Source organism: Scleropages formosus, chromosome 6, assembly GCF_900964775.1.
Source record: "Scleropages formosus chromosome 6, fSclFor1.1, whole genome shotgun sequence".
Taxonomy (NCBI): domain Eukaryota; kingdom Metazoa; phylum Chordata; class Actinopteri; order Osteoglossiformes; family Osteoglossidae; genus Scleropages; species Scleropages formosus.
In genome coordinates this window covers 28,207,096-28,232,214 of record NC_041811.1, presented here as the reverse complement: position 1 = coordinate 28,232,214, position 25,119 = coordinate 28,207,096, and the positions used below count along the sequence as shown (strand labels likewise).

General features: G+C 40.9%; 1 protein-coding gene across 2 annotated transcripts in view; it reads left to right on the top strand.

Moving 5' to 3' along the window:
• The first annotated feature begins 4,961 nt into the window (after positions 1 to 4,961).
• pdlim5b (PDZ and LIM domain 5b) overlaps positions 4,962 to 25,119 on the top strand; it is a 31,656-nt gene continuing 11,498 nt past the window's right edge. The window contains exons 1-5 of one of the 2 annotated variants that reach the window (XM_018753804.2): positions 4,962 to 5,043; positions 8,096 to 8,222; positions 15,681 to 15,832; positions 22,963 to 22,996; positions 23,356 to 23,885. In XM_018753804.2, the coding sequence (XP_018609320.1) occupies positions 8,124 to 8,222; positions 15,681 to 15,832; positions 22,963 to 22,996; positions 23,356 to 23,885 (815 nt within the window). In that variant the 5' untranslated portion in view covers positions 4,962 to 5,043; positions 8,096 to 8,123. Of the gene's footprint in view, positions 5,044 to 8,095; positions 8,223 to 8,247; positions 8,335 to 15,680; positions 15,833 to 22,962; positions 22,997 to 23,355; positions 23,886 to 25,119 lie in introns of those variants that run through there. The other variant, XM_018753808.2, reaches the window with a different exon arrangement.

Below are 25,119 nucleotides of genomic sequence, written 5' to 3'. Positions count from 1 at the left end.
ATTTCAGTCACATTTACCTTGTGATGCTGCTTTCATTACAAAGATGTGTCAAGAGTAATATTGTGACACAGATGCGCCAAAATAAATAATTAATAAATAATTTTTCTGTAAATAATTAAACTAAAAAGCACCAGAAACTTATACCAATTACATTAATATATTTGGGCATTGGGAGGCTGATTGCTGGTTATTATCTGTACCTGCTATAAAAAAACTGCAAAAACATTTAAGGAGGAGTAATGATAATACAGCCTTTCATATACTATATTTCATTCCAGTAGCTTTTACATTCTGTAATCAAAGAGAAAGAGTAAGTTCATTTAAGAACTGTTCTCCTGACTGTTTTAGATGTGTATTCATATTTGGGACTGAATGCAACCAGGACGAGCCAAGCAAAGGCTTGAACTCCAAAGAACATTCTGCAGCCAAATGTCCCTCAGGAGGTACAGTTTCGGAGGTAACACGATGCAATAACTTGACTGGCCAGAGAGATTGTGCTCAAAACGGGTGCGATCGCTAGAGCCGATTCACAAGCATGCAGGTTTTTTTTTTATATGTCCGCAATATTCCCCGGATATAGCCTTTATTTACCCACTTCTCCGGCATTGTATTTGCTTGTTTGTGTGTCTTATAATATTTAAAAAAAAAGAAAGAAATTGGTGGGAGGGTATCAGGATTTGTCTATCCTGTGTTTTATGCACCTACCTGAACGATGAACCTCGGTGCAGCAAGTGGTAGGTAACAAACTAGGTTTACTTGAGCCACATGTCTGCAGCTGTCTCCTTCTCTTAATATAATGCATAAATTGTACTTTTGCTGAGATGTACATCGCTTTGGACAAAAGCGTCTGCTAAATGAATAAATGTAAATGTAAATATTAAGACAGTTATCTAACTCTGCATTTATTGAACCGTATGCATTTGCGGAACTGGAACTATGTTTGTGGAACTATATTGTTTGATACAGAGAAACCACATGCAATCACTGCAATACAGGAACCAAATGTGTTGTTTCACAAAAAAAAAAACACCGGAACAACATGAACAGAAAAATTATACACACTGCTGATGAGGACCGTTAAAGCAGACCAAAGGAGCTGGATCTGTTTGCTCTGTCTGGTGCCTTGGAAGTGCTCTGAACCTACAACAACGACCCACCAAGACCTGCAGTGAGTGGTTGTGTCTGATCTTCAGGTTGCCCACTGCCCAGCTGGCTTACCAGTCCTTATCTCCATTCCTGAGAACTGTTGTGGACCTGAGGATGACAAGGTGGAGTAGAGACTGTATGCCCAATAGTGAGACAACGACATATGCATCCACACCCTCTAATAGTTAGTATCAACAGCATGAGCCCAATTATTTCGGTTCCACTGTGCTGGGAATCTCCATCTCTTTATGTGAAAATGTAGAGTATATTAAAGTTGTCAGTGTTAAATTAATGCATTACTTCATATCAGTGGATTACTATATGAGGCGGTACTCAAAGAGAGATGAGTTTGTACGGTAGGCTTTGTGGTTTCTGCTCTCTGCTTTTGTCTGTTTCCTCACTTCACTGTTAGTCACTCCATCACTTTGAGTTCACTGTGGTTTGAAGATTTTGGGATGATGACCTGACTATATAGGGAAGGGACTGTTCCCAGATCAAAGAAATTTACTAAAATACATGCCATTTATTGTGGCCATTTTTGTGTCAGAGAACCAACACATGTATTACTGTTAAAAATAAAACTGAAGTCCAAAGTCTATTGTGCATTAATAAAATGATAGGAATTAATGGAAATAATCATTGTGTCATTAGATGAGTCATTATAATGTATAGCAATGAAATTTAATCTGTTTACTTTGTGGATTGGAAGTGAAACAATGAAAAACCTTATACTAGAATTAAATATTAGTCTTTACCGAACCAAAATTGCACCTAACTAGTGATACAAGAACTATAGACAAAGAATGTCTCTTTGTAGTGTTTGCATTCCAGTACATTTATGACAAGGTAAATGTTTAAGGTGTACAATTTTATATATAAAGGAGTTATATGTATATATATATGCTCCTAAAGCCTCAGAAAAACTAACAGATGAGAAACATGTATGGCTGAAATTTAGGTAGCTCTGTGGAAACAAATTATCACACCTGCTTTATTCTTATCCAGTTCAATCAACCATACTTGTACACAATTCTCTTCCCAGAAACTTATTCGATAAACTCTGCTCCCCAATCAACATTATTGATTAAATGTCAAGTTCCATTGAAAATGATTGTAATTCATTTTATTCCGACGAAATAGGAGATTGTTAAGACTAGGGTGGATAATAACAATAATTAGAAACAGGGACAGCCTGTTCGATAATTTGAAAGAAGCTGTCCTGCAATATTTTAACCCTCTAAATTTTTTTATTTTAATTTGGTTAATTTAAAACTTAAAAAATTTGGTGGGGTGGCACTGTTATAGGAGAAAGGTATGCCAGAATGTGACACCCGGTGCATGTCTTCCTACACAGAGATGTCTCAATGAATCATTCACACAGTGGCTGTCTGCAGTACTAATCCAACCTACCTGAGGTTTACCACACACTATCACCTGTTGCAGTCTATTGTAAAGTAAATATTAATGGAAGTATGTTCTCAGGGCCCCCTTCCCCTGCACGGACCAGTGGTTCAAAGTTTACTTTTGTCTTTCTGCCGACATTAGACAAAATCCCAAATATCCTGCATTCTCCAGAGACTTACAGAAGAACCTATCACCTGCAGTTAATATGTTATCATACCGGTGGATTGTACCAATATTGGTGGTGGATTGCGCAGTAGATAATATTTCTACACTTGGCTCTGAAGGTTACAGGTTCAAATCCCAACTCTTACTGTAGTGCCCCTGAGCAAGGTAATTACCCAGCTATATAACCAGGTTTATAGATTATAGATAGATAGTTTAACAGTGTAAGACACTGAAGAAAAACACAAGCTAAAATAATAAATATGATGTAATATACTGCTCCATTCTGGGGTAAATCTTTGCAGTGCCTGATTCAGCACAACCTACATCTTTTCTCCTATGCTTCACCACTTGGGGACGCTACTAGCCTGTAAAATATGAATCCACTACAGAGATGAAGCAAAAATCAAAATATGTTCTGTGGGTGGTACAAGCATCTTTACAACGCTCATGGCTCAAACAGTAATAAAAAAAAACATCCCTTCATCGATAAACCTTCACAAGACTTCCCTGTAAACTTTAAGCACAGGACAGCTGGTAAGAGTTAGAGCCACTGCCTTCGGACCCAAAGGTCCCAGGTTCAAATCCCCCCTCCAGCTCTAACTTCCTTGAACGAGGTACGTACCCTAAATTTTTCCAGTAACGATTACACATTTATACAGCTATTTCAGACTTCCTCAGCTGTAACACTGCACGGAAGCATGTTAGCTGTTTTCTAAAGGAAGAAAAAAAATGGATCACTTCATAAAGGCCCTGGAAGAAGAATGAAGTGCCAAGATAGGCAAGAGGTAGGTGCAGCATCACTGTAAAATGCTTAGAATCATGGAAAGACCACACACAGACTGATTTCTGCCTCCACTCAGTAGTCCAGTCCTGGAAAGGACAGCATTAGCTAAGCCAGCGGAATCAATGGTCGGGGGGGACTCTCCCTCCCAATGACATGGCCTGATATCAGCAATAGTTTACAGTAAAGTAGTCAGGCCATTAAATGCTCTTACCATGCTCTTACCATGCTCTGGGTCACATCGGATTCTCGGAAACATTCGACGCAACTGCAAAAACAAATTACTTGATTTTATTAGACTGCGGAGGCACATTTCTCTACACAAAGGAAGCATTCACATTTGTTATTTGCTACACCTCGTTTATCTATGTATTTTTCACAGCCGAAACAGGATTTTGTCATTTCACTCTTTTTTGGCTAGAACCTAAACGTAAGAGCTGCTTCCCACTAATTAAAATGTGTAAATCAGCTTCAGAAAAAATAAAATATGCAGCAGTCATAACAGTGAGTGATTTGGTTTCAACAAAACTATGAGCTGAGTTTACATAACTAACTACTTTTAGGGGGGGGGGAATTATTCTGCTTTTTTAAGCAAAGCATACCAAAACGTGTCTTTATTTTTATAAAACAAATATTGACTTGTGGTGGTTGTTACAAAGTTTGTAGTACTGTACTCTGTTTCACATTCAAGTGTCCTACAGTCCTTGTCATTTATTATTATTAACCACACCGTGAACTGGCGCCTGTAAATTGTTTTCATGCTGCATATCAGTTATGTTTTTTTAATAAAGGCCAGAAATTAATTCATCACATTTCGGTGAAGACCTGTGGTAAGTTGGCAGATAAAAAAAATCTAACAACACGAACTGGCTACGGAGTAAAAGGACGATTATGCTGTGCTTTCTAAGTAGTTTTCCCTGGATCTACTTGAAATCTTTTTCTGTTTATGTAAAACTTAAATATTATATTGTGTCCAAATGCACTGATGTTTTATGTTCGGTACAGGTAGTGTAACAGGCAATGCTTTCAGTATTTCTTCTCAGGGTTACGAGCTTGAGAGCCATTCCCGTTGGGATTCCTAGTATATAAAAATGGGTGTATAATCTAAAGTTGTTTATGAATCAACTTTTTATTAAGGAAAAAAAAAGTTGTTTGTGTAAATGGCCACAAGAGAGTCGGCTAAGAACTAAGGTAGTGTTTAATAAAATAGACTGACTGGGGTAACTTGGTCGAGACGAAATATTTCACATTTGTTTAGCAGACGCTTCTCTCAAGCGACCTACATCTCAGAGAAGAATCATGTAGCGTCGCGAAGCCATGAAAGGTCTACAGTCTCCTAGTCAGTTATTCGTAAGAATGAGGATGAGACTGAGGCGCGGGTTGCCACTGCGAACCCCTCTCCCTCCTCCTCCTCGCGCTGTTCCCGCTCCTCGGCTCGCGGCGCTCTGAGAGGCGGAAGTGTGACTGGCTGTGTCCCTCGGCGGCTCCGCGTCACTCAGTCAATCGGAGCGCGGCGCTGCCACAGGAAGCTACACTCTGCCGACACGGTGAGCACAGGGGGAGTTGAATCAATACCCCTTTTCCATTTCTCAGGGCTGAACCCCGTTCAGGCGGGACTACTGTCCTTAAAAAGTTTTTTTAAAAAATCATAATTAACGATAAGAGGAGCAGGTACGTCGCGGACAAGTGCAGGAAACGGTCGTTAACCGTCATCGCTTCACTCAGTAGCGGTGAACCTGCTCGCGCTGGAACAAAACAGCACAAAACACGTTTCTGACGTATTGAGCGCGTGGTGCTTATATTCGTCTCACCTTTAACTTGGGATCGGTAGCCAGAGCGTGTCGGAGTCAGTCATGTTTGGTTTCGTTTTTTTTAAAAAAAAAAAAAAAAAAACTCGTTTTACTTCAACTTCCTATCTCGTCATGCGCTTATCTCTTTGTCCAGTGACTTGTGCACATTGTTTACTCTGATTTGTTTAGTCGGGAATGAGCACGGAGTGAAGTGTGGTTAAAAAAAAGTTACTTTCCTGGGAGGCAGAATGTGTGTCTGGACAAGTGCTGCTCGTTTACTTCAACTTTGCGCAACGATTTTTATTCTACGGTCGCTCACCTCCCCCCCCCCCCCCCCCCGGGCTCAGGTTTTCTGACGAGAAAATTATTAAATATGTTATTTTTGAGGAAATAAAACTGCGCATTTTGGCGTGAGACCCCGGGCAACGCGAATAAACAACATGAAAAACCAAAAACGTGTTTTATGACTGAATAGTCAGAAGGTGGGGGGGGGGGTTTTCCCCCTCGTTTTGGAGCTGCTGTGTATTTCTACCTAACAAGGACCTTACTTATTAAACTCAGGCTTGTGCAACAGTTTAATAAGTAACTTTTCATGGTGCCATTTTACAAATACTATCTTTTCCTGAAACAATGCAGATAAAAATAATAATACTTGCTATTTTTGCCTTGGAAAGGAAAAAGCTTTCAAGCTTTGCTGTCACAGACATGGTATTCCTTTAAGGGTCATCTGCTTCCATGAGTGCAGACATACTTTTACCATATTTGTGAGGAAGAATTTGGGCAGCACACCTGTTTTTGAGATCACTCTCCCTCAGAGAGTATTTCTACAGTAATTGCAGGTTAGGAAGCCTTTATGTTCCCCGAGGCACGGCTCTTTAGCGCCGAGGTGCCTGCTCTTCCTCTCCGAGAGGCCTGATAATTTCAGGAGTTTGCTTCTCCGGCGTTGCTGCTTCGGACTTCCGGGCCAAACAAGTTGGTGCTGGAGATGTGAAGGTGATATAAGGGAAACATAAGTGTGAGAAGGTGATGAATTTATTTTTTTTTCAAAGGATTTGAAAGTTCACTTCTCTGAGAAGGACACAAAGTGTTTGGTTTGTAGTGTTATTACAGCAAACAGATTTTCATAAAGCACCCATTAGTGATTTTTTTTTTTTTTTTTTTTTCTCCTCACCACTTTGTATTGGGAGGCATTGAAATACATACTGGTCCAAATGACCTGGTGTTTCTTGAATGAAAAGATTTGAGATACTACCCAGTATGTGAGCCCTCGCCTGCCGCTGTCTGGCTGGGGTTCAGCTCCTTGGCCTTGGCCAGACACTGTACCAGGCAGATCATATTTATGATTCACCTGGTGGGCAGGTGTGGGGAATGGATCACCTTTGTATTAGAGCTCTGGCTGTGAGTTGGGCATCTTTGACCTTGTCTTCCTCACCTGTACAGTGCTGATTCACTTCCACATCTTCCCCAGGTGTAGACTGGTAGACACTGAGTTGTAGAGGATGACACACCGGGTGCTATTCGGTGCCTGTGGAGTTGGCTGGAGCAGGCTGTAATCATCAGAGATTGAAATTGAAGGCTGTGGAAATGTGTATGCAGACAGAGGAACAATGTGGTCTGCAGCTAGATGGCCTGTGCGCTGTTTATCGCTCCAGAATATTCCTTTGAGTTCTTTGTAATAGAATGAAGCATGTGTTCATCACAAGGGTCCTTAATTTCCTGGAGCTACTGGACAGTTATCAGTGTGGAGACTGTGCCCTTTCCTCTGTGAGCACTACTTCAACGTTACAACACTCCTTGGTCCAGTGAAGATCTGCTATACAGAGCCAGACTGGAGAACTACAGAGATGTGTGGGAGAAAAGATTCCTATTACTCTGAGGAGCAGTAATCAATTGGCAATAGAAGTCTATTCAAAAACTGTCATACCTGTAGAAGGACTTAGAAATTATGTGAAACTGTATGCAAATTGTGCTGTTTACTGCCAGTGCTAAATGTGTATTTTGGGTTGTGTGCTTGCGTGGCTGTGTGGTTTCAGCAGGGCAGGGTCAGAAATGATGTCACAGCTGTGATTCTGTGTTGAATAATTCTCTTGTGCTGTCACTCGGCCACACCTGCCTGACTGCCAAGCAACCACATGGAACGAGAACTGTGCAGATCTGTTATTTCAAGACAGTGCTGGATCTAAGTTTACTGGCACAACACTGCCAGCTAGGAATTTGTACTCTGCTACCCATTAAAGTTGTAGCCAAACATTTCAGAGACTTAAGTTTTACAGGATTCTCTCAATATTTTGAGTATTCCTATTTGCGTAGTAAGTATATAAAGTAGCAGGTGTGGTCAGTGCACCTCTGGACGTTTTAATACTGTGCCATGTGCAAATGTAGAATATTTAACTTCCTGTTGGTGAGAAGCTGCTCTTCCCTCTGGCATGCATTTCATCATCTTTGGTGTGAATTTGATGAAACACTCCCAACGTAGTTCAAACCACACCAGAAGTGGACGTAGGTAAAAGTGATTTATGCTTTGCCTTTGTAGGACATGAAAGCCAAATAATATTTTGCATTGCCACCTGGAGAGAACTGGGGGTAAAGCGCTGATGTGTCTAGGTGTGTTTTTCAAGTATTGATATTCTTGCCACAGTATACCACTTTGGTTAATGTCTACTAAACAAATTAAATATAACAGTGAGATCTTATAATTGCTGTAACTTTAAAAACAGCTGGAATATTATGAGTGGTAGTTATTACTGATGCTGGTGATGTATATTGTTTTTCGTTAGGTCTGACTCTGTTCCTACTGTGTCCCTATTAGACCAGTGAAACCTGTGAGACCAGTGACAATGAGCAGCAGCTACTCTGTGTCCCTGCCTGGCCCTGCCCCCTGGGGATTCCGACTGCAGGGGGGGAAGGACTTTAGCATGCCCCTCACTGTCTCCAAGGTGAGTCCACTGACTGAACTAAACTTCTGACTTTGGCAAGGAAGGTGTGCTGATGAAACTAAACCTTTTTACTCTCTCTGGACGCTTGAGTTAAACTTTTACCAACTCTAAGGTAAGTCCACTGACAACTGGCCCTTTACCTACCATGGCACAGGAATAGCTGTTGTTCCTTTCTTGCTGTCTAGCTATTGCATAATGACAGCGTTCCAGTATGTTTTGTTCCAGCTTTTCCCACCAGAGGTCCAAGTTAACAGCAAAAACAGCCCCACTCTTTCACCTGCTCCATTTTTAGCTTTTGCCTCTCTATTGTACAGTATTAGGTTTGGCGCCGTGGGTTGGACCAGGTTCTACTCTCCAGTGGATCTGGGGTTCGAGTCCCGCTTGGGGTGCCTTGCGACGGACTGGCGTCCCGTCCTGGGTGTGTCCCCTCCCCCTCTGGCCTTACGCCCTGTGTTGCCGGGTAGGCTCCAGTTCCCCGCGACCCTGTATGGGACAAGCGGTTCCGAAAATGTGTGTGTGTGTGTGTGTGTGTGTGTGTATTTTTGTTCAAAGCATTGTAGCCTAAGGTGTTTGACCAGTGGATAAGAATTTCTATTTAGCAAATTGTGTTCATTAAATTTAATCAATGTTTTATTTTTAGATTGAAGGCTAATTGTTTGTGGAATGTTGATGATTTTTGAAGGGCAGGTGACATATTGACATTGGTAGGAAGCTATGAGGTGATTGGCAGGCAGCATGTCGGTTGTAATGGTTTTTTTTTTTTTTTTTTAAATAGGAAAAATATGTTATAGGAATTTAATTTGACAACTCTCTTGTGAAGGGTGCGTTTATGTGAATGGGCCTGTAAATTGAGTGTGTATTCTGTATCATGCAGTCACTGACAAGAAAAGTGGGTGGTTTTTGCAGGCATTCCTCTGAATATTTTAGGGTTCTGGGTTTTCATCTGACCAAGGGTCAGCAGCATCGTGCTGACCCTGAAGATTCTGGGAGATGGAACAGTACAGATACAGACAAAGAGCAGGCAAGGAAGACAGCAAACTTTAAATGTAGCAGATATTCTGTCAATGCCTATTTTGTGGTTATAAGGCAATTCAAAATTTGCAGGACAACAGTGTTGTGAGAATCAGTTGCATGATTGTGCAGTTAAGGGATTTTTGTGATTGGCACAGTCAGTGCTTAGTGTTTGGCTTTGTGTGATATATAAAATTCTGTGGCTTTCATGGGCACTATAGGTCTGCAGCTGTTCCTAGACTCAGGTTTTGACAGGCAGACTTCCATAATGCCTTCAGTGTATCCAAACATTGAGAAATCCTTTGGGAGTTAAACTAGAGAGGGTCTTCCTCAGTACTAGTATTGTTCCACTGAATTGCATTTGTTCTGCAGACATTTGCTTGATTTATTAGGAGAACTTCTTGTACCTTCTAGAGTGACCTGGACTTAATTTTATGGAAATTTCCTGTAGCGTTTCCCTGATTAAAGCTGTGATGTATTGCCCACACAGATGTTGAAATATGGATTTTTAAAAAATGGTTTCTTGATGGGAGTGAGGGATTTTTCTTTTCCACCTTATAAAGACTTGAGTCATGAAGGCTGTTAATCAGTTTCTAGCCTCATTCCTGTTGGAAGTTGTTTGCAAGATAGTGTCCATATTGTGGCTTTGCTTCAAAAGAGGACTGCAGAACTAGTTGTCTTGGTGTTCAGGGTAAGATTTATATTATTTGTCACACTGATAAAGAGAAGTTGGTGTTGCCTTTTAAGCATTTTCAGACAGTCTAGACTGATGTACTGTTATGCGCGTGGGGCTGCAGGTAAGTCAGTCCAGGTGATCCTGAGAGTGATTTTCATATCGATCTGTCAGAGTGGCTGTTTAGCGCCTGGATCCCTTAGATGCACGGCGTGATGTTATGTAAGCTTTAGAGTAGAAAATATCGCATATGTACCCGATATGGTTAGATGCGTTTATCTGTGTTGGTCCCGCCCTCCTCCGGGCACTCCAGGAAGCTCTGGGTCGACAGGCTCAACTGAGGAATGTGAGCCCGCATTGCCCTGCTAACAAACTGTTTATTTAAAACAAACATTCCCTAGCCAGGAAACCAAGCTTATCATGTGATCTATTCAGAAATAAGTTTTCCAACACGCAGACCATGTATGTTTTGGCAATACTTTTCATGGTTTAGAGATGGGATCAGGAGTTTCAGTTCTATTAATATTCTATATAATTTATTATGTTAATTATGATTGTTTGTTTGAACTGTAGGTCATCAAAATATCATTGCTTACAGTGATGTAGGGTGACAGCCATTAGTGCTTTTGGTCACTGGAGCCTTGGGTCACTGGGCTTCCTCTGCCTTGTTCTCTGGTCTTGGGCTCATGCCTGGTATGACCACTGGGATGTCTGAGCCTAGGCTTGTTGAGATGATGACCAATTTGTTTTATGCTGACACAGTAAATAGTTACATTCTCTGCATTCTCTCATCTGTGTGATGTTGGCTGTTTTTCACTCTTCATATGCAGAGGTGTTTTGGATTGACTTTTCTTAATGCATGGGTATGGTGCAAATACAACAGTGAACTTGGTCCTCCCTAGTCTGTAGGAACTGGAGCATCAATAGCCTGATGCTGTACAATGTATGTCTCAACTCGATGCTACACCACAAAGTTCTGTTTTTAGAGGAAACGGATGACCGTGCTTAACTGTATAAATGCTTTAATGTAGGGAGCATACCATGTGGCCAGCGAGAAATGTAATATGCATTGTCCCCATTCAGAACTGATTTATTGAAAGACAGATGTTCTTGTTAAAGTTTGTGTGGAGCTACTGCATTGCATTAGAAGACCATATATGTGTCATTACTACTTTTTCAAGCACATTTTTATAGCTCTGCATTTCAGATGGCTACACATTTATATAGCATTTCTCTGGCTCCTGGTTGGTTCACGTTTAGTGTTCTTCAAGAGTGTTGGAGTGAGGAGAAATCCTGCTGAAGACTGAATGTTGTGGCAGACACTGGTTTTGCAGTAACTTGTCTCTGAAAGGAGGTGTGGACTGCAGAGAGCTGGCTGCGTGAGGCCACAGGGGATGCATTGAGACATGCAGTCTTGTGTGTAGGCAAAGGCTGAAGTCAGAGAATACTTGTTTATGACAGAGGGGAACTGGGGTTTTGCAATAAAGTTAAGAAAACTGTGAACCCAGAGATGGGTGGAGGCAGAGACTGAGATAAGAATCGAAAGCTGTCAGCCACACAGCCAACAGCAGTCTCCTGTTGGGGGGGCATGGAGTGACTGCTTTTAGATGAGATGGCTTTCCCTCCTCCTGCAGACCCCTCATTTTTGTGTTGTACTCTTCCTCTTGTGCATGTTTCACCTTTTTCACTGTGTACATTGTCTCTTGTCACTCCTTCTTCTACCTTCCCCTGTTATTTGTTACTGTTTCTAGTTGGGTAATTTTTTAAAAGCAGTGTGAGAGTCTTGCTGCTGCCCTTATGAGTGCTGCTGGGTAATTATAGCTGTGTCACCGGGTGCTGGAGCCTCTACTCTCTTGACAGTGGGGGCTGTATTGAGTTACTTTGACAATCCATGGCTAGTACACTCAAATATGTCTTTTCCCCTCACCTATCCTTGGGATTCTGCCTTGTTTTATCTTATTCTGTTCACTTTGCACAAAACTCATCATAGCCTTTGCACCTCGGTACCTGGGCTGCATCAGTTTCATCACATGCAGGCAAGTGGGTATATTTGTAAATGTTAGTACAACATGGTTATTTTAATATTGTCTCTTTATTCAGTAATACAGGTGCACTAACACTCATTGTTCTGAGGAAGTTTGAAAGGTATTGTTGGAATGTAAGGAGTGCAGATTTCTCTAGCTTCATACATTCTTGCACAGTTCATTTTCACTGATGGGTTTCATTTGTCACAGTAAACATTCTGATTCCTATCCTGCTCCTGATTGTATTCCGTTTTATATTTTACCATGATACAAAGGCTTAATTCTTTTATTTCATTTAGTTCTGGAGTTATTTGACCTACACTTGTTTTTAAACTTTTAATGTTAAAATAAAATCAACACTTAGACCAGCTTTCTGTGTCAGTCTTGAGTCATGCACTAGTAACCAGCTGTGGTTTGAGGCTTTGGGCAGGTGTGCTGAGTAGAGTCAAGCCAAGTTTCCCATCTGTATGCCCTGCAGGGCTGAAGGGCTACTTGATATGGCTGCTCTTGTTTCAGTTAATCCTTGCTAAGAGGAACTCCTGGATGTTGTGTGCACAGTTTTCCTGTTCTGCAGTCCTGTACCTCCATCCTGTTCCAACAGCATCCTGTGCAAGTCAAATCTGTCTGTGAATCCTGCTGTCTCTGGATATGTGGCCTTGAATCTGCTCTCCAGGATCACACACTACTTGATTGTGTAGCAGTTTTCTCCTCCTCATCCAGAAGCTGGTGAACATTTTCCAGACAAAGAGATACTGGTTGTTTGAATTGAAACTGAGAGTGTCTACTGAGGTATTTACTGTATTGTTGTCTTTTGATATAAAAACAACCATAGTGAATTTATGAACTGATATTATGTTCTGCTATATACAGTAGGTGCATGTTTTTCTCCAAAGGGTGATGATTGGGGCTGGGAATGGTAGAAATTATAATAATTAATAAGTTTAATCAAACAAAGTAAAGTTATCAGTTTGACTATATTAAATTGCAAAATCAGTGGTTTGGGAATCCTGATGTCCGGGGTTTGGTGAGCGGATATCCATAGCAAAGATTTCAGGTTATCTACTGAACAGCTGCTGCATTGTCTTTGGAGAACAAATATGTGGTTTACGCTGAAGCAACCAGCTGAGGCATTTGCTGCTATAACTCAGCACTGTGCTGACAACGCAGACAGGCAGAGGACAGTGCAATCCCCCAGTCGCTACTGGTTACTTTACAGATTCTTGCCACAATTTCACGAACAGGAGGGTGGCTTGTGTCTGCTTGTCTTGCCACAGCTGATGAGATGTCCTCAATGCCCGTCTGCCATCTACTGCTCACCCGCTGTCTGCCGTAGAGCTTTGTTATGGGAACTGTGTGGGAACACAAATTACTGTGTCTCACTGGAGGCCAAAAGCTGTTGCACAGTATGTGCTTATAGCTGAATGACTAAGTGACCTTATGAGGAAAAGTATAGCTTGAAGTGTTGTATCAGAGACATACAAACTTCCTGTGGCCTATGTACTTTTTTCTGAGCATTGTGACACTGTATGATTACTAGACAGAACCGTATAAGGCTTGTAAGAGGACCCTGTGACATGACATGACTCGCAGGGACTGAGGCATTTACCACAACTTCTCTTCCTGTGACCCGGCTTCCTGTAATGAACCATCCATAAAGGAACATTCACTCTGTTTCTGGGTGTGTGACCTTAGGATGCAGGGTGCGGCTGAAGAAGCAAGTCCAAATCTGAATATATTCTTGACTTGCCAGGTGATTTGACTGATACTGGGTTACAGTTGGGAAAGGAGGTACAAGAGTATCAGAGAGATGTACAAAGAGTGATTGTGGAAATCTGTTCTCCTGGACTGTATTGTTATCCCCTTTTAATGTTTGATTTTTGGTTTTCTAAAGGTAGCCTTATGCATTTTATCAAAATAAAATAAAACATGAAACAATACAAATGTAGAATTAAAGTAGTTTTTACTTGAAGAATGATGATCATGTCCATTTCCCTCTATGGAACAGTGTTTTCAGTGTTGCTGAGTGGAGCCTCGACTCCCCTGCCCGGCTCCCAACCATCTGCTGAGTTGTATTGTGCTGTCTTTTAGTGAAAGGCCACACATAAAGAGGACTTCAGCTATAAGTGCCAGACTTTACTGCTCTCATATGGGTGCTAGAGGTCATGGGAAATTTAACTGTTTAAATTCACTCCCCTCCTCCATCTCCCATGCTCTTTTGTGTCATGCAGAAAAGCTTATTACTCCTTGTCAAGGGATGTGCTCAAAATTTTCTGTGCTCAAGTTTTTTTTTTTTTTTTTTAAATATTGCTATAATGGTAAATTATTTTATCTAACTGTTTCTTTGGGCACTCTGACTATAACTGGATTTGCTGTGATTTTCCTGAGTTCATTTACTGATATTTGTCATTATAGTGAATTGTGTTGTAAAGAGTTGCAGAGCCACAGATGGAAGTAATTTGTGGTTTTCCAAAAAGCTTTTTTTTTCTTTTAATTAAAGTAAAAGCTTCCAACCTAAATTTAATATCTTGCAGTTCTGTTTTCCTTTCAACACTGTACTGTCAGTTTATGATAATACTGTAAATTTTAATGCCGTAACTCCACAAAGTGAGAGAGCTACATTTTGAGAGGTGTTTTGATGGAAAGTGTGGTCAATGCTTACAAAATCTGTAGATTACAGGTTTGTCATTTTAACTAAGAGGAAATAGCTTGGCCATTGTGTGTAATGATATCATGATTTTGATGGCAGTAATTTTGGAATTTGTCCTCCGTATTAAATAATAAAATGAGAAAAGGGTGGCATAAGTAGTAGCTTCACATGAGGGATTTAAAATTATCTGTTTTCTTATTCATTGCTCCTGGCCTTCTTGATGTGTGGCAGGTGTGTTGCATGCTTCGTGAGCTCTGTGTTTGCATAACTTGACCTCACCACACCTGAATTCAGATTAGCATGTCACTGGAGAAATTTCATGTGCCTGAGCTTGCCCCATTCAGATGGGTGTGTGGCAGTCTTGAATGGACTAGATCTGACATGCACCCTGGAATGGCAGTGATTCATTTTGTGAAAGTAATTTTAGTTAGGTTTGTGGTGTTGGTTAAAACAATAAATTTGCTCGATTGACTATATACATATTACTGCAAAAATATTTATGTCCCTGCATAGTGCCCCTATGATTCCCCCAAACACCACCAGTAGTTTCTCAGTGAATGTAACTGAATAGTCATTCTCACATGAATAATTACAGATGTTTATGTAAAAGTGAAGCCACAGGTACAACAGAAGGAAGTTTCAGGAATGCAAAAGGGATGGCATTGAAGATGGCTAGCAGCTGTGTATATACAGTGTAAGGACAAAGTATATTACAGGAAGGTGATTTTTGAGAGTAAAAGTCAAATGGGGAGAGGTGAAGCATGTTGAGACAGGAGCTGCATAAACACATCTTACTCTGATAATAATGAGAGAGGACTCAAGCATCTTCCAGACCTCACAACCTCACAGCTCAATGTACTGTATAACCTAAATTAGTACCATGGCCAAGTCCATTCAGGAACATAGCTGCTACTACTATTAGACTGCAGTGTTCTAATAAGGTGAAGGATAATACCTCTGACTTTTGCCGTTTGTCTTATGTATTACTGTATAAGTGATGTCCCTGCAGACCAAGTATAAATGTGGGAGACAGTGGAGGTTTTCTCAAAGTTTCAGTTATTCATCTTGAATTTGAACTCTTTTCAATGGCTCTTGTATTGCAGCTTACGGATGGGGGGAAGGCAGCCTTGGCGAACATTGCTGTGGGAGACATACTACTTTCCATTGATGGCCTTACCACCACAGGCATGACACATTTGGAGGCCCAGAACAAGATCAAGGCCTGCACAGGAAACCTCAGCCTCACCTTGCAGAAGTAAGATTCTGATTCTTACACAATATTGTTTTTTCAGAGCTATGGCACAACCTCTCAACATGATGTTTACTATTAACCTTGAAGTAATTTTTCTGATCTTTTGACATATACATGTGTGGATTATTGATAAATGTAGTTTACTGATAAACTTGGATTATTAATAAGGTTATGCATTGTTAACATAAAACTTTTACCAGCATGTTGGGTAGCAACCTGAGGAGCTAAGAAATTTTTTAGATTGAGCTGCTGGAGACAAGAAGCTAATAGAAGATTGGCAGGATTTTTCTTGAATCCCCAATCTGTCACTCGTAATTGCTGCTCCATGAACAAGTAGGCCTTGTCCCATGCACCTGTTGACCTGCTGAACCATTGTTGCAATGCTCATGGTCAGTACATGTGGAACCATCTGTTTTAAAAGGATTTAAGTTCTTAAGCAAAGAGTTTGGATGATGGAGAAATAAATACCCTCTATGTGTTGCTACTCTAGACCTTTGAGCAGGAAATTCTAATGATCAGGGTTTCAGAAGCTGTACTTTGACTAAACAGCAACAGAAGATGCCTCACAGCAGAAGACACCTCTTTTGTCTAGTAAAAATAAGAACCTTAAGAATTTTTTGTGTACTCATAAAATCAGGGTACGAATGTAATGACACAAGATCAGGCATTCTCATGGCCTGTGATGGTAGTGTTCATTCAGTGCCAGTGTGCCTAAATATTTTTGCAGTGAAATGTGGGCAGAGTGTTTTTGAACATCCTTGCTTTGTGTATGTGGAAATAGGTTGAAATCTGGTTTATCAGCCTATAACCATGTACTCCAGTGATCAAGCCTGGAGGAATCCACCATAGGTAGTTTACTTTAGTTTCTGCAGTGGCAGGGTTGTACCATTAATTACCTCAGAACAGGTTGGTACACCCAATTAGATACCCTTTCTTGTTGGAATGATCTTTGTTGTAACGTCAAGAAGTAAAACATCTGACCACTGTGTGATGCTGATGGCATGCAGCACCATCTGGCGGCCAGTCTTGGAAGTTATTGGTTTTACCATATATAAGGTGGTAGGTGGCCTAGATTATGTTAAGCATTCATCCTAAAAGTCAGCATTACTTCATACATTTACAGTCTGTCTGGTCCACTGTTAATATATTATCGGATCTGAATTAGTCTTAGCAGTCTACTCAAACCTTCAGCAGCTAAGTTAAGTAGCTGTGTTCCTGTATGGACTTGTAATGAGTGGTATCAGTATGGAATGCCGTGGTGCACTTTTGACCACGAAGACCCAGCCCTCTTTCATTCCCTTCCCTAACTGTCTAAACCACAGTTTGTACCCTAGCTTGTCAATTCAGCAGTGTTGAAGGAATGCATTGATCCCACCAATGGCTGCAGACCACATATGCTTCCTGTCTACATTTTTTAGTGTTCATTTCCATAGTGAGGGTTTACTCTGGGGGGGGGAAAAAAGAAGGTATGAGGGGTACATGGAGTCTGTGGTTTCCTGCAGGTTTCCATGAAATGTGAGGGTCATGTAAGCAGTGAGATTTCTGAAAAGGGCAGTACTCTTGCTCCTGATCTTCATGGCACAATTTTGCCATCTTGAGGACTTGAGATCCATTCCTGCTACAATCACTGCAGTATAGAGCTGTTGAAGCTGCCTCGATCACACTAAGCTGATTAATCAGTTTAGGTCCTTTGTAGGGCCTTGGGTTATGCAACTATGAAACAATCAACTTCCTCACTGTATCTTGGTGCAATTGCTATGAGAGACGACACCACCACTAGGAATTTCAATCTTATTCTCTGATCTGAAGCCATTTAGGAACATGGAATATGTAGGACCAAGGAGCTGATCTCAGGAAATAGCGTAGCCTTGTGCTGAATCAAGCCATCACACCATTCCATGTACCTGCCAGTTTCTGACACTGAATTCTGTCTCTTGGGTTAGAACTTTCTGAAATCACACATTTTAGTGAGGTGAATGGGGTGTGATCAAGGTTAGGGATGGTTCTTCTTGAAAATACCATAGTAATACTGTGTTTATAGTAGTATAGTTGTATTTCTAGTTTAAAAAAAAAAAAAAACTGATTGAAGATTGTCAATGTCTTTGGGACTAGCTGTTTTACAGGCACATTTGGTAAACCATGTGCACCCTGGGAGTTCTAAAGCACATAACAGAACCAATTCAGTGTTGTTGCTCTGTTTCATACTTTGAGAAGAGAAGCTTAGCAACGTGACTTTCCACAGTCTGGATTTGTTTCCATTTTATCTGGACTCCAAATGTGCAATTTCAGAGGAAAGGTTTGTTCTAAGTCTTAGCATGATCTATTTTTGTTGTAGTGGTATGTTCAATGGGAGATATAGCAAGCAGATGAAACAAGTGTAGGAAGAGTGGTATTTTTTAAGCAGTTTTACTGAGAGAAGAGAACAGTCTAGGTTTTAGGGCACAATAAACTCTAAACTCGGGGGGCACGGTGGTGCAGTGGGTTGGACCAGGTCCTGCTCTCCGGTGGGTCTGGGGTTCAAGTCCCGCTTGAGGTGCCTTGCAACGGACTGGCGTCCCGTCCTGGGTGTGTCTCCTCCCCCTCCGGCCTTCCGCCCTGTGTTGCCGGGTAGGCTCCGGTTCCCCGCGACCCCGTATGGGACATGCGGTTCGGAAAGTGTGTGTGTGTGTGTGAGAACTCTAAACTCTGGGTGGCACAGTAACGCTGCTCTCTCACAGCGCCTGGGTGCTGTGAGAGGACTTGGGTTTGATCGTCAGTCTGTATGGAGCTTGCATGTTCTCCCTGTGTCTGCGTGGGTTTCCTCCAAATGCTCCGGTTTCCTCCCACAGTCCAAAGACATGTTGTTCAAGTAGACTCGTGACTTTGTCATCTCTAGTGAGCAAGTGTTTCACTGATGTATGGATGAGTGACTCCTTGTAAGTAGTGTATTAAGCAGTGTAAGTCACCTTGGCTGAATAAGGTGTGGGCTGACAACACTGTGTAATATTCGGTGGAACTCGCTCTCGAGAGAAGCATCTACTAAAGCATCTGCTTAATGAAATAACAGCATAACAATAACACTGCAGTACTTAGTGCCCATTTGTCACTAGCAATGACGAGGCCGTATTAGTTTTCTTAGTGGTCAGATTTTTGTTTGTAACGGTTTTTATAAAGTACATTGAACAAACTTTCCTCTTAATTTTGACCTTTACATTTTCCTGATGCCTTTCTGCTGTTTCAGTGGGGGAATGACCTTTCTCAGAATGATCTGAGAAGGCACAGCAGGAAATTGTAGGTGTGAATATTCCTTACTGATACACTTGACCCTGACCAAGATTCAGAGTTCCTGTCCCTTTCAGAAATCTTGGAGTGGCCCAGACTAAAAATGAGCATCCCTGGTGGTGGTGTCACTCATGTTGCAAATGACCATTTGAAAGGTCTGACTTATGTAGTAACGTACAAGTCCAGAAGATATGTGAGTGAGACTAAATGGTTTCATCCAAATATCCCCTGATATATGGTATAGTTATAGTGAAAAGAGTGCACCTACAGAGTATTTAAGCTGGGCGTAATTAAAATCACATGCTTTGGATTGTTGCTCTAGGAAGCTGGAGTTAGTCATATTTAATACAGAAACATCTGTAGCTGTCATCTGAATCTGAAGCTTGTTGTCAAGCCAGATCCCAGCATTGACTACTGCAGATCATCAGAGTTACTTGAGAAACTATGTTGTGGAAAGGAGTTGCTGTATCCAGTCACATGTTTCTTTGTGCCATTTAGGCCTCTCTTTGGACTTGGGTCAGGTGGGAGCACACAGCTGGCAGTTAGAACTGAATTTTTGTTTTGGAGGAAGTCAAAGAATAAATTTGACCTGGTTTTCTCTTGGTTATTCACATTTTAACATATAGACTCAGGTAAAACATGTACTGCTGTTTGCTTCCAGGATAGGCTTCAGACCACCACAACTCTGCCAAGGATAGTCATTGATACTGAGAGAGTAAAACAAGTTTTTAAGTGTTGAAAGTTGATATGACCAAGGTTTGTGTTAGAAAGCATATTTATGTGGCTCTGCAATCACTAACACTGAAGAAACAGCTTTTGGCTCTTTCTGTAGTCTTTTTTTTTTTTTTTCGGGTCTTTTTCTGCTTCTTCACAAGTCTGCATTTCCTTAAGTCTTCCCTAGAGGGGGAGAAGGTGAGGTGGGGTGTAGATGGGATGAGACTTCAGTGGGTGTGGTTGCATGTGGTGCACCAGTGTGTGAAGTTATTTTCATAGTCACTTTTGAGTAAAAGACAGAACCTACTCCAGGTTTCCTGGGTAACGTAGGACAGCTGGCTGAAGAATGCCAGATGTGGAAACATTGTCTCAACTGTTATACATTAATTATTCTTTATGAGAAGTGTATGCTGTTATACTGGTTTTGGATTTTATTTGTCATGGGATTACTTATTTATTGATGTATAATTTTTTTGTGGTTTACTTTGTATAGTTCACTTAAAATCGTTTAATGAACTAAATAAAGGTTACAAATATATTCTGACTTTTTGTCCTGTATACAGGGCAATTGAGGAAAAAAGTGTTAAGATGAAGTGTGGTTTATGATAACCCATGACTAGACAGGGTTTTTTTTTTTTTTTTTTTTCTTTTTAAATTTTTAAAAATGGTTAAATTTATGTAAAATTATTTTTACATTCCCAATAAAATCCAACAAGCTGTGCTTTGAAGTTAAGTGTTATGCAAATCATTTCATATATTCATAACTGAGGAATTCAAATGAAATTCTTCTTTGGGAACCTCATAGCAATGCTGTTAGAACTGCTGCCTTTGGACCCAAAGGTTGCAAGTTTGAGTTTCCCCTCCAGCTGTAGTACCCTTAAGCAATGTACTTCCCCTAAATTGCTGCAGTAAAATTGTACCTTAACATTTGAAGTCACACTGGAGAAAAGTTTGTTAAATTAATACATTTAAATGTTTGGGTACAAAAATAAAGCCACCTTTCAGTATGTTAAGTTTTCATTTAATACTGTGTAACATTTCAGGTGGAAAAAGATATACATTATGATATTGTATATTAATTATGATGCCAAAATCAGGTAATATGACTGTAAGTCTACCTAATTTTATATGCTTATTGCTGAATGCCTTTGGTTGAGAGAATTTTAAGTTAACCAAAATTTAATTTAATTGCTGAGTCTCTAAAGTGCCATATTATCTTGTGCTGTGATATAGAATTTTCTGTGTTATGGTTCATACATTTTTACCTGAAATTTGTGTTTGTACATATGTTTTCATTAGTGTGTTTTTACATGTGTGTTCCAGTGTGTATGCTCATATGCCTGCATATGTATATGAATGTACTCGTTCATGTGAGTGCTCCTGTGTGTGTGTGTAATGGAACTGGCTAGTTTGTCACCATACTGCACAAAGGAGGAACAGGAGCATTAATGTGTGGGAGTCAAACCTAGTTGAACCTGTCTGGTGTCACAGCTGTCAGGATGATTGGGAATCTGGCCCAATTCAACTGTATGTGGCCCAGTCCACAACCAGCACATGTGGAGACAGAATCACCAGGCATATGAATCACTTTCCCTTGCACTCGTCAGGATTGGACATTTCGACGTGGCAGCTGGCCCAGAAGGGGCTTTTGGGTTATAAATAACTCCTTTTCTCTCTCTCTGTCTCTCTCTAGTTCTCTCAATGCTTCTGCTCATCTCACTGTGGTTCCTTTTCACTTCATATTTCTCTCTTGCACTGTGCCTGTGTATGGCATGGACCAGAGAGAGACAACTTGAAGCAAGCCCATTTCCTCTAATACAGAGTACAGTATTAAGAGTGTCAATACTTCTATTTTATATTAGCAACATTCTTTAAGAGATGTTTTTAAAGTGGCACTGTAAGAAGAATGTACAAAGGAATTTTTCTGTAGTCCTAATTAAATGACATAATTAAAGGATAGAGAGTAGTGAAAACACATTAAGGTAAGTAGTGTGTGCCAGATCTTGTGCCTTCAGCTAATGGGATGTTTTCTTCAATTAGAACCTCATTCTTTTCAAGAAGACATGACTAACTCTGAGCCTGGTAAAGCAATTCTGCTTTCTTTTCTCATGTCACTCTCTCCTTTCAGACATTTTTTCTGGTAGATGTGATAAAGTTTTCAGTTCTATGTGAAATGTCTTCACTGAAAAAAAATGGTACAGTAATTTGCTTCAGGAAATAGTTTCTTGACAATACTGTATTTACAAGACCAGCTTCTGACTGTGTTCTTGATGCAAAGAAGTCAGTCAAGGCTCAGTGGTGGCTCCTAGGTATGCGAACCTCCCATTGGATGATGCATAACTTGCACCTGAATACAGGCTGTAGATTTTTTTCCACTTGAAGTATAGTCTGATTTTAAGTTGTGGCATAATTTTTGAACAATTAACACTAAACTTGATATTTATAAAAGTGCGATTTGAGGGGTTTGTATAGGCTTTATGTAGAAGTGTTGAAAGCACTGCTTTAGATTCTTATACACTGTCTTTTAGTTTAAAAAAAAGTGATCTAGCCTTAATCTTTTAGATCCTACCCAAAGTAGATATTCTACATATGTTCCAAAGTTCAGATGTGTTGCTTTCCATGACAGTCATGACATTTTGTGGATATACAGTTGTCAAAGTCTTTAATCTGTACAGTGCCACACAAACTTGTCTAGTTTCTCCTCAGAGTACTCCTCAAAGTACACTTTTAAAAGATGAAGTAACTTTTTTTTGTTCAGATGCTGGAAAAGGAAAGTTGAAAAAGCCCTCATTAAAAGTCAAGGCAAGCTCTGTGTGGTTTCGACTGGCGGCTGTTTCATCATCTCCAGTCTGGTTCTTCACACTGGATGAACGAGCTTCTCCCAGTCACACCCTTTGCTTTAAACTTCCATACTCACACTGCAGCTTCCATCCATACTGCATTCACCAGTCTGTGATCCTGCTGTATCTATCTTATTTCTCTAAATATTTGCTGTCTATCGATGTCACACTGGGGTCAAAATCCTGAGCATAATAATGTGTTCTATTTAAGTTTAAATTAATATTTAAACTTTTATGAGCTGCTTTTAATGTAATATGTAAACATGTTTCAGGTTGTTGTAGATTTTTCTGACTCTGTGCTTTTTGTGTTCTTTATAGATCAAATGCTTCAAAACCAGCTCCAGCCTCAAAGGTAGGCCAGTTTGAGTAGGATGTGCAGTTTGCCAGAAACAAATTGACATCTATACACTGAGAGAGCCAGAATCCAATAGCACTACGACTGCATACTTGTTGTGAGAAGGCTCACTGCCTGCCTTTGAAACATTTACATTTGCATTTATTCATTTAGCAGACTCTTTTCTCTAAAGCGACGTACATCTTTGCAAAGAGACAAATCCACAGTCCCTCACTGACTGTCCCACTCTAAAAGACCACTAGTTCGTCAGTATTCTGCACTGCTGTTTTTTAGGACAAGAAAAAGCATTTGCATTCATAAGAGTCGTGCACATGCTCTGTTATGGAGTCCTGCATGTGTCTCCTTTTTCTTTTCAGGAAGAGCCTCTTGAAATCATTAAACCAGTGCCGGTGGCCCACCAGCCTTCGACTGCTACTACATCTAGCCCTACCACAAGCTATGCCTACAACAAGACTGCCCGGCCATTTGGTGGTGCAAATAGCACTGGAGCGTCAGCCTTCACCTCGGCATCTAAAGTAGCATCAATCCCATCAGCCTCCTCTGCTTTCACCCCTGCATCCCCTGCCTCCTCAGTTCATGCTCCACCCTCTCAGCCCCAGCCTCCGCAACCCACCCAGCCACAGCCCCCCTTTCCCATTGGTGGCAGTGCCTCCCGCCCCACTGCTCCGCTGAGTTCTGCGCCAAAACCCAGCACAGGCCGAACTCAATTTCCTGTATCTGCCAGCTCTGCCGGAACGACAGCATCCCCTTCCACCCCTGCTGCACCACAATCCTCTGTCTACAATACACCAATCAACCTGTACTCCAATGAGAATGCCTGTGAGGTGGCTATGGGCCAGAGGCGGGGCCTACTGGAGAAACATGGTGTGGCTGAGCATCTCAATGGGTAGGTGCCATCTCACTAATACCTTACCTTTCTGTAGGTCCCACCAGCTCATTGCATTATAGGTATGTAGAACTGCTGTAATTCTGTCAGGCCAGGTAAATTACAATTCTCTGAGCTTGGGGCTTAGAATGGTCCTGGATAGATAAGTATTCATCAGTCAACATCTGTGTGCTGCCAAACCTTGTGTTCATAAATTTGTTAGCGCTTGTGTCCAGCATAACCCTGTATTTTTGGTTGGGTTATCCAATTTAAGTAAAGCAATGTTTTCCTGGATATTTTCTGTGTTTTTAGTGTGAGTCCATGTTCCTAGATTGAATTGCATGTGTTCAGCCTGACTTTTAGTAAATTACAGAGGATGCTCTGCAGTCTTTGGGCATTATTTAGTGTACACTGCCATGGTCATGACAAGCTTTGTCACCAGTGTAAATTGTTTGATGGCTCTAGCTCTGTTTCTGTAGTGAGTCCTTTTGATGTTAATGCAAGGGGGTGGTACAGAGAGGATAAGTAAATTGAAGTTACTGGCTGATGTACATTTGTCCCAGAGCAACATGAGCTTCTGTTCCGGATCAAACCACCAGTTGTGTTTTTATTCTCCCTCTGCTAATGAAAGCCACGTTAAGAAGCTGCACAAGTCTGGGTTGCAGGTTCCTGGAGCAGCATGTGAGCTGTAGTGGGCTTGGTCACATGTTCACAATTGTATTTGTGAGTGGTTTGGTTCCACCTACTGGACTGTCAGAGGAGTTTGCTTATTTGCAACTTCAGCTGGCAGAATGGATGTGTTACAGGATCAGCTGACACAGCTTAGATCATATATCACCTCTATCCCATTCATGTTTCTTTGCCTCACTTCTCTTAAGCTGCTCTTTTAAATTAATTTTAGCCCTGTTGGGCTTCTGACCTCTGAATTAGGCCTGTTACTTCATGGCAGTGGGAGAACAAACTCCTTGGAGATAGATTTGAATTCTTTTTACTCTAGAGCAGGGGTGTCCAAAGTTTTTTTTGGTGAGGGCCAAATACAGAAAAATAAGCAAAGGCCCGGGCCACACACAAGAGGTGACATATTGACACATGATTACTGTGTGTATTTCTAACTCACTTCTTTAAAGAAATATTCATTTTCCCACCGTGTTTGAAATCTTCTACACTCACTTGCTATCTTGCGTTTCTTCGGTGCTGCCATTTCTGGTGACTCGTGGTAAATATTTTTCTTTGCTTAATTTTGTTTAGTGGAGAA